The sequence below is a fragment of the Synchiropus splendidus genome, chromosome 7 (assembly GCF_027744825.2).
Source record: "Synchiropus splendidus isolate RoL2022-P1 chromosome 7, RoL_Sspl_1.0, whole genome shotgun sequence".
NCBI classification, from domain to species: Eukaryota; Metazoa; Chordata; class Actinopteri; order Syngnathiformes; family Callionymidae; genus Synchiropus; species Synchiropus splendidus.
In genome coordinates, this window is record NC_071340.1 from 9,381,979 (window position 1) to 9,400,137 (window position 18,159).

Genomic DNA, 18,159 nt, shown 5'->3' on the forward strand with positions numbered 1-18,159 from the left:
ACGGAAGCTGACTACTTTTGCAACCAGCTGATGACGTCATCCGCAGTCGACGGCGCATCTGTCATAGAGTACACGCGCCTCATCTCTATGGCTTCAGACGACGCCTATAAAGTAAGTTAGCTGGCGCTTGACATGGCTTATCGCTGTTCAGAACACAGTGTAACACAGACGACACTGCTCATACTGACGGTCCAGCTGTGTCAATGTTCCACAGGTGTCGTCCCTGAGGGGGAAGGTGAGCCTGATCACAGGAGCCAGCTCCGGCATCGGTGCAGGGACCAGTGTTCTCTTCGCCAAGCTTGGAGCTCTGCTGGCGCTCAATGGTCGCGACGTGGACAACCTGAACAAAGTGGCCCGGCAGTGTGTTGAAGCTGGCGCTGCGCAGGTATCACGGGCGTTTCTGGCGATGCATGTGGAGCTTGTGTTGCGCAGTTGTTGACACCGAGCAAATACCACAGTATTTCAGAATCAGAAAAATTTTATTAATCCCAAGGGAAATTGTGTTTCACAATAAATTTAAAACAAATAATATTATTAAGTGCAAAAAAAGTGATACAAAAGATCTTACAAAAACGATATGCAACAAATGCAGTTCAAGAACAGAAAACGTGCCAAAGAATCCTTCACAGTAGTTTTTTCAGAGATGAATTGTACGTTTTTATTGCCACAGGAAGAAAGGACCTCCTGTGGCGCTCAGTCTTTGAGTTGCGTAGTCTCAGTCTGTTGGTCTGAGTGCTTCTGTATTGGACCAGGAGCTGATGGAGGAGGTGGGTGATGTTGTCCAGGATGCTCCTTAGTTTCAGGAGCATCCTTCTCTCCATAACCGTCTCCAAGGAGTCCAGTTTCACCCCCACCACATCACCAGCTTTGAGTGTGTTGAGTCTGTTAGTGTCCGCCACCGTTGATCTGCAACATCCTCAGCATTGTCTCGCAGATGTTGAAGGACCTGAGCCTCCTCAAGAAGAAGACAGGACTCTGACCCTTTTTTGTAAAGGGCCTCAGTGTTCCGAGCCAAGTCCAGTTTTTTGTCTATGAGGACCCCAAGATATTTATTGTCCTCAACCATATCCGCATTGACCCCCCGGATGGAAACAGGGGTCACAGGAGACTTGGTCTAACCTTGGTCTTGGACTTCTCTAACTTAAGTGCTACATACGATACGAAAGAGCAGCTGCCTCACATTATTGATGCAACTGTACTTGTTTATATTGAAGATAAATTTGATGGTTAAAACCACAATATGGGTGTTTCTTATTCGAGTGATTGTTTGTTTAAATCTAAAGTAAATATTGAGGTTCAAGCAGACGATGCACCAAGCTCTTTCAAGCTATTGTAGATTCACTACTGGCTGCTGTGTTTTTAGAGATTTGTATTCTGCCGTGAAGGTTAATGTCTCTCCTGGAGGCAAACTTGCTCCCTGTTTGAAGTAGATGAATCCAATGCTCTGTTTTTTCGCAGTGTTTAAAGTGTGTTTATATTCATTGTGCTCTCAATTGTCGGCTTCTTTCTAACCTTCAGCTGCCGCTTGCTTCGACCAATAGCATCTAGTCGCAAGAATAAAAGTGAAGAACCATTAATTTTTATGTTTTTGCTTCCTCATTTATTTATCTGTTGAATGTAGAATGTGTTTTCTCTGGCAGCCTCTGCTTCTGCCGGGAGATCTGACCGACGAGGAGTGTGTGAAGAAGACGGTGGAGCAAGTCATCGCTCACTTCGGCCGACTGGACGTTCTCATCAACAGCGCCGGCATTCTGATGATGGGCAGCATCGAGACCACCGACCTGGCCCAGTACGACCGTGTGATGAACATCAATGTCAGGTGGGTTTTAACCCTGAAAACCGCTTTTGAAATGACAGTGACGCCTCGACCTGTGAGCTTAGTTTGTTGCGTGAATTCAAATGACATAGTTTTGTATTGCATTTGTATGCAATGTGACACAAGCTTGCATGTTTGTATGTCAGTGTGAATGTTAAGACAGAACGTTCAACACTGGTGCTCCACTGTGAGCTCGCCACTTTAAGAGAACTAGCTGTGCTGCTGGAGTGTCAGAAGCTGACTCGAAACCTTGGAAAAAAAGAAAACAAAGGCGTCACTCGAGGCACCCAAATTTGTCACGGCACTACTTTATAGCAGAGATTCTGAATTATAACACTGTTAACTGCCACTATTATCGGTGTATTTTTAAACAGTCATAAAAAAAATGAAAATAACATACTCAACATTTCTGCGACACTAACTCTCCACGCCTCTGTAAATAGTATTATTTGTCTATAAAATTATGATAGTACACCCTGCATAACATTGTATCCTTGTTAACATGAAATAAAAGAAAAAAGAAAGTAATATAGATTAACAACAAAGAATAATCCTATTAAGATTGTTTTTGTCTGTAACAGAAAAAACTTTAAGTGCATCAAAAAAATCACGAGTGTATGTGCAATGACACTTTATCTTAGTAGGACAAAAAAGTATCACATGTGCCTGCCCCACTATTTGAGAAGGACTACACCAATGTATCTTTAATATAAACACTATTAAAGATGTGTTCACTGATTCATTTGTTTCAAATTGTTAAGCTGCCTCTGATGCAAATAGTACAAAGCAAATATATATATTATTTTTTTAATATTTTTTATTATATATATATATATATATATATATATATATATATATATGTGTGTAGTTGTAGTTGAATCCACAGAGTCTGGAAACAATAGTACACACCCTCGTCTTCCTCATCTCTCAGGAACATATATAACCTGTGTATAACCTAAGTTCAGGTTGCGGGGGCAGCAGCTGAAGTGAAGAGTCCCTCATGCTCCGTTGTACTGGACTACTGAGGAGATGTGTGGTTGTCTATGAGCCGTACAAAGACGCGATATCCCTGTGGTTGGCTCTGCAGGTCCGTCTTCCATCTGACTCATCTCTGCGTCCCTCACCTGATAAAGACCAAAGGCTCCATCGTCAACGTGTCCAGCGTCAACGGTCAGAGATCAGTGAGTGGCGAGCCTCTTCTTCTTCGCTTCCATTCATTCCATTCAGTGTTTTCTCTCATTAGTTCCCCGGCGTTCTGGCGTACTGCATGTCCAAGTCAGCCATCGACCAGCTCACGTGCTGCACTGCGCTTGGTGAGTGAAGTTGAGTGAATCGCCACGACAACAGGGCGCGTCAGTTCCTCACTTTTTTATTTTCAACTTTCAGAACTGGCATCGAAGCAGGTCCGAGTGAACTCTGTCTGGTACGTCTCATTCGAAACAGCGGATCATATAAGATTATGAACACTTGGCTGATGTTGGTCGAGACTTTTTGGCAGTGGTCAGTTACAGCATTCAAACATACTTGGAAACCCAAATTACTTCAACATGGTCCTCAATGTATAAACTAAGAAATACCTATAGCCATATTTATTGAATGCAACCAAGGAATTTTCTAGAGTTTTTGCCCTCATTGTTGCACATCAGTCGCCCTCACTTGGTGTTTCAGTAGCTAAACCTCACCTCCGGTTGTTCCAGAGGACCCAGTCAGAAAAGCCTATGAGGTTTCACCGTTTTATTCTTTGACTTTTAATGCTCAATTCAGCATCAACCGGTACTAGGTCTGTTAACACTTGAGCTTGAACACATGGATCATGTGGAGCTGTTCTGAGATGCTCACTGATGAAGACAAAAGAAATGCCAGCTGGTCGTAATACTCTGGCCGATGGACTGATGTCTTCTACTCACGCAGATCAGGAGCATACTTTCCTCTCTCACTAATGTTTTCATCCTCAGTCCTGGTGTGATCGTGACTGAAGTCCACAAAAGAGCAGGACTAGATGAGGCGCAGTACGCGCAGGTATTTCCCAGTCTGCTCTCTACCTGACACTAACAACACCTGTTTATATAGGATACTCGTGTCTTCTTCTACAGTTCCTGGAGAAGTGTAAAATCACCCACGCCCTGGGGCGTCCAGGAGAGGTGGATGAAGTCGCCCACAGCATCGCCTTCCTGGCGTCTGACGCTGCCAGCTTCATCACTGGGGTCAACCTGCCTGTAGACGGAGGCCGACATGCCATGTGTCCTCGATAAGTTTGTGGCTGTGCGAATGAATTTACCGACACAGTCTTTTAGAAGAAAGGACTGTGTCGGTAAATTCATTGTGTGCCATATAGGCCTTCTGTGCTCAGGAAACTGGTGTTTTCAGGCATTGAAACGGCAACTTCTTTAAACTGGACCCAGCGTGGATGGAATCGAAAACATGGATGTCATCTCCAAATGTAGTTCTCATTTGTTCTTCTGTGCTTGGTAGACAATGGCATCCATCTTTTGCATATGTGTCAAGTAGTACAGGCCTGACTTGGACTTGTTTCCGAAGTATTTTCCTTGAAGATCCTGGTTTTTACAGTTTATTACTTTGAAAGACACTACAATTACTGAAGGTATTCTTTAGAAAAATATATTAAAATGATTAAATTTGAAAAAAAAATTCAATAACTAACAAATGAATTTAAATGAAAACAAAGGTGACAGGTGGAAGAGATGTTGAAGTACCTGTTAAAATGAGGGAAAGTAGTGGTGGCTAGTGTTGCAGTCAAGACCACAATAGTGATGGGTAAATGAAGCATCATAAAGTGTCTCGACACAATGACAGTGTTGATACTGTGTCACTGAATACTGACACCTGCTGGACATTTGAAATCCCTGCGGGCAACTTTCTTGACAGACTGAACTGACACTGATTTGATGACTTACTGTGTATAATAATATCATTTAAGTCTTCATTATTCCATATCTTTTAATAACGTGAACACGTACCGTAATGTGAAAAACGTTTTTCAATTTTCTAAATTAAATGATACCTTGAAATTAATTTGAATTAGAATGTAACAAGACAAGTTGAAAATCTGAGACAAACTAGGTAAAAATTGAAATAAATACATTATTCTGCGATAGGAGATCACAATGGTCCCATACAGACAGCTTACGTTTCCCTTGGAGCTGCCCCCTCGATCCACAAAGACGTTCACAAGGAACCGTGAGATTAGACTGTTTCTGCAGTTGCATCCTGCTGACAGATGCGCTTCCTTATGAACACAGTTCGGCGCGTTTTTGCTGAGTCGACACAGTCACGTGATTTTCATAAAGCCGTGCACGCACGTGTTGTGGAACCCATCACGAGACCATGACACATGGTCCGAAGTCTGGAGCACATCATGACTGAGTCATGGTGTGAAAATGAATGGAGAACAATGAGTCTCTTAGTCATTTTTAAACTACAAAACACCGTTGACATCAGTCCCCATCCCAGTTGACTTGGAGTAGTTATTTTAGGGTTGCTGAATAAATATTTGTCATTTTCAATCTGCTCTAAAGGAAGATTTCCATCAACCCAAGTGTCTAATTTGCCATTAATCTTGAGATCACTCTAGTTGACCCTCGATGCCGCTTTGTGTTTGGAGATTTGACATTCACAATCAGGAAAAGTGTAATGTAAATAGTATCTGATATAAATACAGCAATTGGTTAATGGCCACAAACTTAACATTCAGGTGGTGTTTTTTCCAAAAATAAAATGCTACATTTTTCTGCAGTTTAACATGTAAATGTTGGTCTAGACAGTCCAGCTTGGCTGAGATTCTATGGCAAAACCAAGACCTTAAAGTTGTGGTCTTGGGTCTGGACCTGAGACCACAACACGTCTACATAACTAGGGTCCTAATGTAGTTGCCATTAAAAGTAGATGAGAAGAAGAAACAGCTTATTACAATGACACAAAATGTCAAAATGGAGGCAGCATGAAAACCTGCAAATAGAGACTGTGAGAAGGATCTGTCTTATAATTTAATGATTTGAACAAGCACATTGTTAAATTTCCCTTTGTTTTCTTTACAAAGCACCAACAAAGATCGGTCGTGTCGACTGCAGCACCAAGACTCTCCCTCACTTACGGAGCGGCGCACACTCGGGGGGTGTAGAGCAGGAAGAGGTAGCGTCTCTTGACACGTCTCTGGACAGATTCTGTGGCAGACCTGACATGAAAATGATGGCACAGCAGTAGTGTGAGTGGGTTTTCTCAGCTCTGGGGCGGCTCAGACGGAACAAACCTGAAGACAGAGAGTGTCAGAATGACAGTTTCACCTGATGATGATATTGTGGAGGCTGCAGATGAAAACTATTGCACCTTTAAATCACAATTTACAGGACACACACACAGATATAAATAAACACTTATGGGACAATAATTGCTTTGCTTATGCGCTGAGCAACTGATACTGGATCAGACCGTGCAGGGATATTGTACACCGTGGTCCTGCAATCCATACATTATTTCCTAAATCCAGGGCCATTCAGGTCTTGTTTCACAAGTCTCTGAAAACAGAAGCTTATTCGAGTCATCCATGGGCCGACATTGACCGTAGTCTTTCAGAGTCTCGCTTCTGTGTCTGCAGTCCGAGCATTTTTTCTTGAGAATATCCAGGTGTTCTCTCCGTCTTTGAGGAGCACCTACAGGAAACACACCGGCCCCACCTCCAGGTGGTAACGGGACCCCGGGCTTGGTCTTGGTAGGTTGGTCACATCCACGATGGGGAGTAGGTTTGGGTCCTGGGTGTGGAAGATGAAGCGGGTCCGATGCCAGCGTCCGTCTTTCATCTGGAGGAGGGGAAGGATTCAGAATGTCACAGTGATGAAGGTTTAAAGATGGAGGCACAGTTCCCACCCAGCAGTCGTCCTGAGGCACGCGTGGTTCCAGCAGGTCCCCGGCCTGAATCCTCTCTCCCGTCCAGGCTTTGAAGCTGACAGCCTCAGAGGAGGAGGGGTGTGAAGAGGGTCCGCCCGACCACACCGGCGTGTTGAGACAGTGGATGGTGACGTGCTGCACGGCCTCAGTGCTCAGCAGATGCACAAAGTTCATCTGGATGCGATCTACTCCCACGTCAGGCTGGAAAAGTTAGAGATGTTTCGCTGAGTCATGTGCTACTCTGAGAAATAGGAGGAGACAGAAAATGAGTCACCTTGGACACGGTGATGGGTTTCAAGCACGTCTGTCCTCCAGCCGTGAAGTTGCACGTCACCTCGATGGTGTCGGCGGCGCAGCCCAGGTTCGGGTCGATCCAGTAAGTGCCTGTCAAAAAGCAAATTGCCGTGATTGATGATCACCCGCAGAAGGCGTTCACGGCAGGCGCGCGGCTGGACTGCAAGTCAGCTCACCGTCGTGCAGCCGCTGCTCACAGTTGTAGAGGTCCCTGCAGATCCGGGCCGGGTTGTCTCGGGTTCCAAACGGGTTCTTCAGGCTGTGTATTAGGCTGCTGAGGTGCTGCAGGGTCTTGAAGATTTCTGAGCCCTGGTCCAACATGGGCAGGTCCAAATGCTGATACTCCAACTTTGGGTAAAGATTTTGCCATTTTACTACTACAGATATTTACAGGTCACGTGGGTTTTTTACATTTTATTTTAAGGCTGTAGATTAGCTTATATATATATATAGATAGATAGATAGATAGATAGAGGGAGAGAGAGAAATGTATTTATAAAAATAAAAAAATATTTCTCTCCTGTCCCTTTGTGGACTGGTCTCAGTATATAATGTGGCTCCTTGAGGAATTTTTGAGTGATACTTGAAAACAACACACCCAAACTGTCCGTCAAACTAAAAATAAATGTGTTTTATGAGTCATTTTCTAACTGAGACTCAAAAACTCTCCCTGCAACACTGCTCTGTTTACTGTCACTATGCTTTCACCGATCATTCAAGGGCTATTGTATGGAGAAGCCCACATGACTGCGGAGCATCACCAGTGAGTCTGCTCTGCACTTGGGCAGGAGTCCTGCAGATGAGCTCAAGGGCACCGTGATGACACACACACGACCATGAAAGCCCTGACTCGCTCTAAACTCACCGCTGGCCTCAGAGCAGCTTGGGGATCCATGATGACTTGGAAAGCAGCACTAAAAGCCTCGTCTTTCTGCAGGCCAAACACAGCCAAGTCACTCTGAGTTGTGTAACTGTATAACTTGGATAAGATGCTTGCTTACCAGGGACTCCACAGAGCTGGGCGGACCCTGGTCACCAAAAGAAGAGGAACATTCCAAATGTGAAATTCAGACGGAGCAATGAAAAAATGAGGCACTCACTGGTGGTCCAGGTGGTCCGCGGGGTCCAGTCGATCCCTGAAAATGGTATCAACTCAATGAAGCTCAAATGATTTATCAATTGGCCTTTTATAGAATATAATGAATCGCTCCATTCATCTCTCGTGGTGCCGACCCGGCTCGGCCCTGCAGAGAGCGTAATGATGAAGTGACTCAGGTGAGTCGTGACTCACCCTGGCGCCGTGCAGACCCTGCCCAGGACAAAAGAGGAGACACAAGTGGACAATCACTGGGTGACAGAATCCGTCAGAACATGATGTTGGACACGTCTCTGTGCTGATCTTTATCCCTTCTATTGAATCCTGCTCAGGCTGGTTCCTCATTCCGACCAACTACGTGTGAACACCGAGCCAAGCTTTTCTGAGAGCAGCTAGCATTGCTCACTCTGAGAGACGTGGAGCGGAGAAGCTCAGTATGAGAAGTCTATAGGAGGCGGGATGTTGTCTCCATACTAAACTCAGTTCTCACACTACACACAGACGGTTTCATCAAACCGTGACACGCACCGTCTCCCCTCGACTCCCCTTGTCACCCTGGGGTCCCTGGTGAGGAGAGAGAAGACAGAGCATCACTCCACCTGCGTGAGAGAGCACAGCCACGTAACATGAAGCTCAGCCGTCAGGGTGAGAGACATACCGGATGACCAGTGGGGCCGATGAGGCCGACCGGGCCAACAGCTCCCTCTGTGCCCTGGAACGCAGACACGCATTAGCAACAGAGGACACATTGGACCGAGCCCCCTGTGGATTGCCCTTAATTTTTCATGGGAAGTTTTGAGTTTGTGCGAGTTCAGCGGACCTGAACCAGCAGGAGTTTCATTAATCTTCATCTCACCATCAGACCACGTGGTCCTCTCGGTCCCTGGATTCCAGCTGGGCCTGCATCTCCTGGGGGTCCCTGGGAAGTAGCGGCATTTGTTCTGCTTAGAAGTTATGGGTAAAGTTTTCTCTTCTAATTTCCCTCTGGCAAGAAACAGTGTGTGAGCATGAGAAATGTTTCACAAAGTGGTAATGAGCATGGTTAAACTGGACTCGTACACAAAGGTAGCAGAAACAACACGACTCTTAAGGAGCCACAGGATCATCGGAAGTGAAGTGCTTCAGATAAACCTGGTTGAAAGTTCAATATTCATCCACACAATCATCAAAGTAACAACACACTCTTGAAAGCTTCTCCACCCAGCACTTCATTTCATTGAGTTAACACAAGTCTCATAGACAGGGACTGATGGCCACAAACTGGCCCACAAGAGCTACAAACAGGTCAAGTTGAAATAAAATTTTGAACTACAGTGGGTACCTCGGTTTTCGAACGTCCCGGACTTCGAACAAATCGGAGTTCGAACAAAAATTTCAAGATTTCTTTGCTTTGGATTTCGAACAAAAATCCAGAACTCGAACGCCCCCGAAAAAAGCCAGAAAAAACATAACGTGCGCGGACTGATCAGCTGACCCATGACGCGCTTTGTTATTGTGTATAACACAGCCTCTGTATGCAGACGTGTCCCGTTAGCTACATTTACTGACTGTTTTTTCTTCATATTGAGGTGTAAAACCTTTCCTGTCTCCGCACTGGACCGTGGTAGAGTGTCACAGGGGAGGTGCTCGCTCTCCACACCTCCGAGGCTGGAGCGCTCACTCCAGGGTTTGATGTCCTGTTGTGGGCTGGAGCTGGGACAGGGATGAGGCGAGTCTGGGACAGAGCGTTACTTGGTTTATGACTTTGTCACAGCCAAACTGCACAGAAGCGCACATTCAGAGCTGGACACGCACCGGGCACCTCTTCACTTCTGGAGAGACGTCACTCACTCGGCAACCCCTCCCACATGCAGCGGCCACACACATAGAGGAACAGTGCACCTGCAGCAGACACTCTACATTCACTCCTACAAAAGCCTATTTTAAGGCTTGGAATTTCTTTTTCCATTCATTGTAATGGGAAAAATCGATTCAGATTTCGAACAAATCGCTTCTCCAACGGGCGTCTGGAACGGACTGCAGTCGAGAACCAAGGTTCCACTGTAATTTAAAGTGGCCCAAAAGCTAGGTGCAAGTGGAGATCACAAATGTCAAGACTGACTCTGGAGCATCACATGTGAAAGTGAATTTGACACAAGACAGGAAAGCAGATGAACGTACCGGGCCGCATCAATATGAGCCTCCATTTAAACCCATCAGAAGGGGGAAAGGAGTTTAGTACTTGTTTTTTCAAGCGGTCACCGGGTGACCAAAGAAAGGAGGCGAAAATCTAACAGGACTCTGGGATGCAAAAGTCCTGTCAGACAGGTGTACAAGTTTAGTAGCTATTGCTTCAAATAGCTCTCTTCTGCCACAATGAAAAGTGTCTGTAAAAATGCACCATTTCGAGATGTATTTTTATTTCTCAGCTCCCTCGACAGCCCTTGACTCAAATGTTGAAGCACGTTTCAGTAACTAATGTCTCTGTCTCTTGTGAATCGACATACTTTCTGGCTTCCAGCTACCACATTTCAACATAAAAGCATTAGTAAGTAATGGAGTGTACCTTCGGTCCGAACATCCCTGACATCCCTGGAACTCCGAGGTCACCAACATCTCCCTGAAGCAGAGAAAAGAACACCAGTCTTACTGTGGCATTGTTGAAGACGAGGAACCCAGCCAAACACTTTACCGGTTGTCCCTTGGGGCCCTGGTCTCCATATCTCCCTGGAAAACCAATGCCGCCAGCAAACCCCCTCCTTCCTCCAGGCCCGATTTGACCCTGATGACCTCTGTCACCCTGGAACATACACAAAACTACACTTACACACACACTAGTTGTGACCCCTCGGGAATGATATTCAGAGCTATTGTTCCGTCTACACAGGAATGTCTAATAGGAAGTATAAAAGTTTCATTAACTGGAAATGGAATTAGTTGCTTTCAAGCGCCGCAGCTCATTAAATAGTTGCACGTGGTTCAGCAACATCATAAATAATGTGAATATTTCCCAGGCAGACACAGAAATCTCGTTGTTTTGCTGCCATTCAACACACTCATGGAAATCACTCGGTGCCAGCCTGTTAATATCTCACGACAGTGACGTCCAGAGAGCGATTTGCTGTGAGGTTTAACTCCAATAAAGCTTGCTCAAAAGCAGGAAACACCGGCCACATTAAGGGAGCACCAAGCAGCCAGGCCACGCAGCGAGAGATTAGCTGTAGAGCCCAGCTGGCACTTTCCACTTGAAGCCATCAGTACAATCCTGTTTTGTTTTTTAGCTATAAACAAAGCCATCTATTGTAAAGAGGGAAGGAGCCGTAGTGCTGCTGCTGCTGCTTTATCGGACTGTAGTCAAAGCGTTATATGCAAGCAGATGAAAACAGTTAAGAATGGCGAGCACAGAATCAAGAGCTGCGTCGTGTGTCACTTGATCTTCAACTGTCTCTAGTTCAGTGCTCTTAATAGAAGGCATTTTCGAAAAAGACACACTTGAGGTTTTCCATGGCGGTTTTGTATCATGCTAATAACAAATATGGTGAGTCCAGATTTGAGGTTGGATCTCAGGGGGCCACATGTAAGACCCACATTTTGATGAGTGGCACTTCTCAGATAGTACAGTGAGTGAGACGCTGCTGGTTTGATGTTGCTGTTGCGTCTTAACCCCATATTTCTCCTGATATTTCAGGAAGCACTGCCCTCGAATATGATCTGATGTATGAATGGGTGACTCCCAGGAGTTTGTTTGTTGTAGCTTGTTGTTGTAATGGATGTGACATCCGAGAGAGGGCCAACTTCTGTCTTGCTTAACTGAATGTGGCGTAGTGGCAAGAGCATCCTCCTCCCTGAGACTGACCTAGAGCTGGCTGGCATCCCTTCTTCACCCTCCTCCAGTAGGGATCTGACCTTGGTTCTCAAGTGAGGGTAGTGGCCTTGTATGAGACTCATCTGATAGCCATCCAAGATGTCTCTGAGAGTCACTGGAGCTGACAGAGGGCACAGGCTCAGTCTTCTCCATACCACTGGTTGAGGTCTTTTGATGATGGGGGGCTTCATCATTTGAAGCGGATGCTGCTGGCTTACATTTCCAACAGCTCCCTCCAGCTGAGCTTCCTGCTTTCATGGTCTTTTCAGCCTCCTCCTGAAGGCGTACTTTTTCTACAATCATTTTCCAATTTTCTGGTGATAAGGCCTTTCACCAGAGCTTTCTCTTGCAAGCTGAACATGCCTTGCAATATCATTGAACTGGGCTAGAGTTCTGCCGTTTGGAGTCTTACTCAAGCCCTTATACTCATCAGCTGGCAGTCTAAAGGCTCTTTTCCCACAGAGATTGGATGCTACAGACAGAATGGGACCGGGAGACACTTCTTATGGTTCAGTCCGTCCTCTCCACAGCTGTTCTTGGGAGCTTGTAGTTACTCTGTGGCAACATTAGACTAGGCACAGGTCCACATGGCAAACCCCCAGGACACCAGGTTCCTATTGATGTTTTCCTGATCTCCTGCCTTAGTTGCAGCAACCTGCGGTTGCCTTAGTTTTTTTTCCTTGAGACTAGTGTTGTGCCATCTGCCCATGCTTGCTCAGGCGTCATTGGCATTGGGTCATCACCCATGCTAAACTTGGCGTTTTCAAATTGTGGGATCATTTGTTCTGCTTGATTTCCACCCAGGCCCACCTGATGCTCTCTCACAGTTTTCCACACAGTCTCCAGTGCATGCTGCAGCAGTGGTCAGACCAGTCAAGACATCCAGTTATGCTCAGAAGGGTTCGAGGCAGATCCCATTTTTCTCTTGCTCTTCCCCTCCAATGATGACCACTACGGCCATAGTGAAGGATGGGATTGTACAACCTGCTATGATACCTACTCACACACACGCCACCGTATATATACTGTATATATATATATATAGATATATATATATATATATACTGGTTGAACCGGAAGGATTGAAGTGACCACAGCATCAGCCGTCATCATGGCTTCACTTCTGACTGAGGAGACCAAAGCGAAGATCACCTTAAGTCCGAAGGAACCTTGACTGCCAGGAAGCCCAGTCGCGCCGATCGTACCCTGCAGTCCAGGTTTGCCAGGGGGGCCCACCTCTCCATCTTCACCTTGATCCCCCTAATATGATTTAAACATCATCAGCGAGTGAGTCAGCAAGATCATGATTTCTTATTGACTTACCTTCATGCCTGCAATTCCATTTACACCAGTCTGTCCATCTATGCCAGGCGGCCCCTCAATTCCCTCCATGCCCACCACACCTGGTGCGCCAGGTGGGCCCTCAGAACCCTTATAATCAAATTCAGGGACATAGATTTCACTACATTTATATGATCAAACTACAAAAACACAAGCGTTCAAGTACCGGTGGCCCTTTGCTTCCAGATAAACCTCTGAGACCAGATTTTCCTTTCTGACCCTGGAGAGCCAAAAGATGGAGATTTATCATGGCGTCGCTCAAAATGGAATGGTGGCATTGATGGTCAGGGTCCTTACTTGAGCTCCTTTAGATCCTTTCGAACCTGGCTGTCCTTTAGCTCCAGGGTGACCCTGAAAATGCATTTGGAATTCAGTTTCTCCTCTTTGTGTTTTACAACTGTTTGAAGAAGTAAGAAACCTACAGGAAGTCCAGAGTCACCAGCCGCACCTCTCTCTCCAGTAACTCCTAAGAGCCCCTGGAAAAACATTTAATGAGTCTTATCAGAACGCCAGCGACCGCCAAGAACATCAATGATCTCGGATAGAAGACCAATGAAGCAGCCACCTAGATTCCCTTCTTTGCATCCAGTCTTTCAGTGACAAACCAGTGGGATTTGTAGTCAGAGCATGAAAGGAAACCAGTGTTTGAATAAGAAAAGAAAACAGAAAACTATTCATTTATAAGCTTCCAAGGTTAAAGACCTGGTTTCCAGGTTCAATAGTTCAAGGTTTAAGTTGGGTTCAGCTGGTCTTACAGTCACTGATGCTGCAACTGTAACTCAAGATTAGGTGACAATCTCCAGAGTCCAAGATTATTTGGCGTTGAACAATAATTTTGTCACAACCTCAGGTGATTTTCTAACCGAGAGCACTAACCGAGAGGAGAAGCTGCTTCATCAGCTCACCATTCGCTTTAAACCCTACAGTATGACCCTCAAGCTTCATAATTTCAAACTCAGTGGAGCACCAACAGTGGTCCAGTCAAGTGGCCCAGATACATCTGGAGCTAGGAAACATCCTCTGTAATTTCTTGACTTTTCAAATGTGACTCACCATATAGCCGGTGTCCCCAGCCTCCCCTCTATCTCCTTTGGTTCCAGCCGCACCCTGGGGTGGCATAAAAACAAATCAGTTTAACAAATCACAGATAAGAGGAAACCGTAGGAGCAGAAGCAGGGGAAGCTCACTCTCTCTCCTCGGGGTCCAGCAGGACCTTCTACCTTGCTGTCGTCCCCCTGCAGACCCTAAAATAGCAATAGAGAAACAAACGGCTGCAATCAATGGGATCCTTTTCAGGCTCAATGATCTGTGGAGAATAAACGGCCGCTTTGTTCCAAAGAACATAACAATGGACAGTCAGTGGCCACTTTACTGAAAGAGTCAATGGTTATATGGGCTATTTATCCACCGTTTACACAAGTGCAGCCAGTGGCAGTGTTGTGCTCTTTATGGGATTCATTAAGCAAACGCGTTTGATTTTAATAAGTCATGTGTTGTGCACGTGTCCAGGGGAATGAATCGTCCAGGAGTACAATGCCATTCTCTCTGACTCAGTCATGAGAGCCGGCCAAATATACATGAGCGTGGCTCAGGTTTTTCCCGGAGCTGTTCACAAATGTGTTTGTCAGAGTCCAAACCTTCCCAGCAACCCGTGTGATCGCATGATATCGATTTAACTGGAGCATTCCCTGCAAGTCTGAAAAGAAGCAGCAGAGATCCAGGTGGCTCTTGTCCAAAGACCCACATAATGCAAGTTAGCGTTCCACTATACCCTGCGGTGTTATTTAGTGTATCGTTTCCAGTCCAATAAACACTGGTTGCACTACGTTTCCCCCCAAAATCATGAGTTAAGTCGCCCAGGTGCTTGGCTAATTATGCGCATTTGACAGCACAAAGATAATTGGACCGGTCCTTGTGCATTTCTCACTTCGAAAAATGGAAAAGTCGTGTAGGAACAAGAACAGGCCGAGAAACTAATTAAGACACAGGAAAGGGCGACTGCAAAAAAAGTTGTACGTACATTTTGCTGCAAACAAGTTAGACATGAAACTCTTCTCATGTTGTTTGACATTTCATATGAGCAGAAGGCCAGGGCCACAGGGGGGGATTACTATCCTGAATATCATGTTGCTGATCACTTATGTGTTTCATTTTGCTCAGCTTTAAAGACAAGCGTCAGTCAGCCCCTGAACTGATCAAACACTACAGGTGCCCTCTGTATTGAAAGATCAAGCCAACTCAGTACCTCTTTGGGTTCCTCTAAATGGTGTTCTGTGATCGAGAATGGGGCGTTCTTTCTTACAATAGAACACTGAATTTACTTGCTCCAAGTTTGTTCCTGTTAAAGTCTTAAGTATTGACCTTGTCCCCTTCAACTTTCCCTCCAGAAACAAGTGCAAGCACTGTCAGTGATTTTGTTCAGTTCATCTGGATTACAAAGACTGCCATTGTTTGCAACCTTGTACCTTTTCACCTTTAGGCCCCGGTGGTCCTCGAGGGCCATGCATTCCCATGTGGCCCTGAAACACACAGGTTAGAGTGTACTTTTATTAGGAAAACACTGAGCAAAGAGAATCAAAGAGAAGATGTTGTGAGACGGTGAATAGCGATCTCGCACTCTCAACAAGGGATTTTTTATTTTTATTTTTTAACACAGGTCATGTTGTACATTGGTACATTCATGCTGCCAGATATCCCCAACTGAGATGCTCCTCAAATGCTCATCACTTCTTCCTTGTTTCATCGTTGGACCAAGTACCGCAACTGCCTTGGATTCTGCGATTGCGCTCAAGTGCACAAGAATATGGTCGAACTGCTAAACACAATAACCAACAAAGATTGATCCGGCAACATAAAGAATGGCAAATCTATGAAGTTAAAGGCACATAGAACCCCAAGTAGACAGGCTATTAAGAACCTCTCAGCCAGTAGTGGACCAGCCTGTGAGCAGTAAGGCTGTTGAGGAGAAGCTCATCACAAGCTAGATCTGAACAAGTCAGGGTTCATAGCCAGTTCTTTACGGGTATACAGGCCCTCAACACTGGGAAAATGTTAATGTAGGGGTGCAATACCAGTGGTTTCAGCTGTTTATGTCAACATAATCCGTTCATGATGCGGAGTTAAGACCACATCTGCTTTCAACTGGTCACCCTTAGTTACCATTCCCATCACAAAAGGCTGGAGTTTGTTACAGGTAATACCTCATAGCCTGGTAAGCCCGGATCTCCAAGTTGGCCCATGTTCCCTGGTGGACCCTGAGGAAAGGAGCAGCACTTCAATTCACCAAAACCAATTAAGTGTCTGACAAGACGTCTCACCAGCTCCCCAATTGTTCCTCTGTTTCCCTTCTGCCCAACACATCCAGGCTGTCCTCGCTCACCGATTGACCCGGACTCTCCCAGCTGACCCTGGTGACCTTTAGCCCCCTAAACAGAGTGTGTCAATAAGTCGTCCTGAAGTGAGTGAGCGCAGCAATTTGAACATGTCTTATTGCTTGCATTTAGAGCAGAGGCACGTGACAGTGGGGGGAGTTGCCGTTGAGCCAACAAACCTTTTCTCCAGCTTTACCTCTCTCACCGATTTTCCCTGGCTTACCCTCTGGACCCTGGTGAAAGAAAATCAAAGCACATCTTGAAAAAAGACAACGACACCATCTCATGTCATGAAAGTTAAATCCAATTAATACACCTACTCGAACACCTGACAGTCCTGGGAGACCTGCAGGTCCTTCCTTTCCTTTCTGGCCAATTTCACCTTTGTCTCCTTCAGTGCCCTCGGTACCAGCATCCCCCTTTTCACCCTAATAATATTGCACATTACAGTCTTTCATGTTGAAATTCGACAGGTCTGAATCAGCATTTCACATATTCATATAAAGATATCCTTTAATATATACTGTACTGGGTACAATATGTCAGTAGGGTAACGCTCGCAGAGGAGCACAGCCTATCCCGGCTAACAAGGAAGGTCCCAAGGTCCTTTTCTTGTCTCATGAAATCCCAACTGCACCCACAAATAGATCTTGACTGAGCACACATGACAAACCCCAATTAGGCATCTGTCTTTCTACCAGCAGCAGCGGCGTGGAGGCATCTGCCAAAAAAACCCTGAAACACATTTTGACTGTCTTGACTAATTTGAGCGGAGAACGCCGCCTCACAAACTCAGGCGTCCTCCTCTTCTTGTCCGCGCACTTTAATTGTCACAATGACTTCGCCAAAGCCAAAAAGCTGCTTATGTATCTGACAGCCAGGCTCCAGCAGCAGTCAGGCAATGCTGAATCGGCGTTTTGTTGGCGTTCCCATTTTTTTTTTTTTCGTCTTGTTGCATCACATGCCAGAGTGTAGCGCTCCGAAAATAGCCCCACGATCTGTTTTCACTAAGCAACAAGACAATGCAGTCCAAATGTTCAATTGGCTCAGGACTAATGAACAATCAGCCTCTTGCTGTAATTGAAATAAGCTGCTACAGTGATGCGGAGAGTTCACTGAGCTCAAAGCCTCTGGACTCAATTCAGCTGCGTTTAAAACGCTCTCTGTAATTGAGTCTTCGGCAGATAACGAGAAGGCTTTTTTTTCATCCGCTTGGTGAATTGAACGGTGACAGGAAACTGAAAAGATGGTTTTATACCTTCATGCCATTGTAGCCTCCCTGGCCAGTGTCTCCAGCCATGCCTGGTTCACCCTGCAAACACACATGTCTCAACCTTACTATAGTCAGTTAGGACACATAAGGGCAGGCGTGGCCAACCCGCGGCTCCCGGGCCACATGCGGGTCTTTCCCCCCCCAGACATGTGCTTTAACGGCTATACTGCTGCAAAGTCACGTGACCAGGTGAGCCTTACAGCCTTACATATTTGTAGGATG

At 45.7% G+C, this 18,159-nt stretch overlaps 2 protein-coding genes across 4 annotated transcripts in view; one reads left to right on the forward strand and one right to left on the reverse strand.

The window, feature by feature from the left end:
• The first annotated feature begins 48 nt into the window (after positions 1-48).
• On the forward strand, positions 49-6,653 carry zgc:101858 (uncharacterized protein LOC449555 homolog). Its single transcript, XM_053870150.1, has 8 exons — positions 49-111; positions 215-385; positions 1,641-1,819; positions 2,904-2,997; positions 3,060-3,129; positions 3,203-3,239; positions 3,772-3,835; positions 3,910-6,653. The coding sequence occupies exons 1-8, from the start codon at positions 88-90 to the stop codon at positions 4,066-4,068; spliced, it is 798 nt and encodes a 265-aa protein (XP_053726125.1). The 5' UTR covers positions 49-87; the 3' UTR covers positions 4,069-6,653.
• Positions 5,191-18,159, reverse strand: part of LOC128762163 (collagen alpha-1(XXVII) chain B-like) — a 65,563-nt gene continuing 52,594 nt past the window's right edge. For 2 of the 3 annotated variants that reach the window (XM_053870148.1, XM_053870149.1), the window contains 26 exons: positions 17,923-17,976; positions 16,985-17,092; positions 16,844-16,897; positions 16,611-16,718; positions 16,494-16,547; positions 15,759-15,812; positions 14,481-14,537; positions 14,347-14,400; positions 13,716-13,769; positions 13,591-13,644; positions 13,460-13,513; positions 13,276-13,383; positions 13,105-13,212; positions 10,780-10,887; positions 10,654-10,707; positions 8,965-9,027; positions 8,767-8,820; positions 8,637-8,672; positions 8,304-8,321; positions 8,113-8,148; positions 8,014-8,040; positions 7,878-7,943; positions 7,189-7,360; positions 6,993-7,102; positions 6,698-6,919; positions 5,191-6,630 (listed from right to left, as the gene is read on the reverse strand). In XM_053870148.1, the coding sequence (XP_053726123.1) occupies positions 6,484-6,630; positions 6,698-6,919; positions 6,993-7,102; positions 7,189-7,360; positions 7,878-7,943; positions 8,014-8,040; positions 8,113-8,148; positions 8,304-8,321; positions 8,637-8,672; positions 8,767-8,820; positions 8,965-9,027; positions 10,654-10,707; positions 10,780-10,887; positions 13,105-13,212; positions 13,276-13,383; positions 13,460-13,513; positions 13,591-13,644; positions 13,716-13,769; positions 14,347-14,400; positions 14,481-14,537; positions 15,759-15,812; positions 16,494-16,547; positions 16,611-16,718; positions 16,844-16,897; positions 16,985-17,092; positions 17,923-17,976 (2,034 nt within the window). In that variant the 3' untranslated portion in view covers positions 5,191-6,483. Of the gene's footprint in view, positions 6,631-6,697; positions 6,920-6,992; positions 7,103-7,188; positions 7,361-7,877; positions 7,944-8,013; positions 8,041-8,112; positions 8,149-8,303; positions 8,322-8,636; positions 8,673-8,766; positions 8,821-8,964; positions 9,093-10,653; positions 10,708-10,779; positions 10,888-13,104; positions 13,213-13,275; positions 13,384-13,459; positions 13,514-13,590; positions 13,645-13,715; positions 13,770-14,346; positions 14,401-14,480; positions 14,538-15,758; positions 15,813-16,493; positions 16,548-16,610; positions 16,719-16,843; positions 16,898-16,984; positions 17,093-17,922; positions 17,977-18,159 lie in introns of those variants that run through there. The other variant, XR_008415536.1, reaches the window with a different exon arrangement.

Excerpts from the sequence above, each read along its gene's own strand:
- zgc:101858 (XM_053870150.1), top strand. The coding sequence starts at position 88 with ATGGCTTCAGACGACGCCTATAAA. Across the intron at positions 1,820-2,903 it reads GTGATGAACATCAATGTCAG|GTCCGTCTTCCATCTGACTC; the intron begins GTGGGTTTTAAC and ends TTGGCTCTGCAG. Across the intron at positions 3,240-3,771 it reads GTCCGAGTGAACTCTGTCTG|TCCTGGTGTGATCGTGACTG; the intron begins GTACGTCTCATT and ends TTTCATCCTCAG.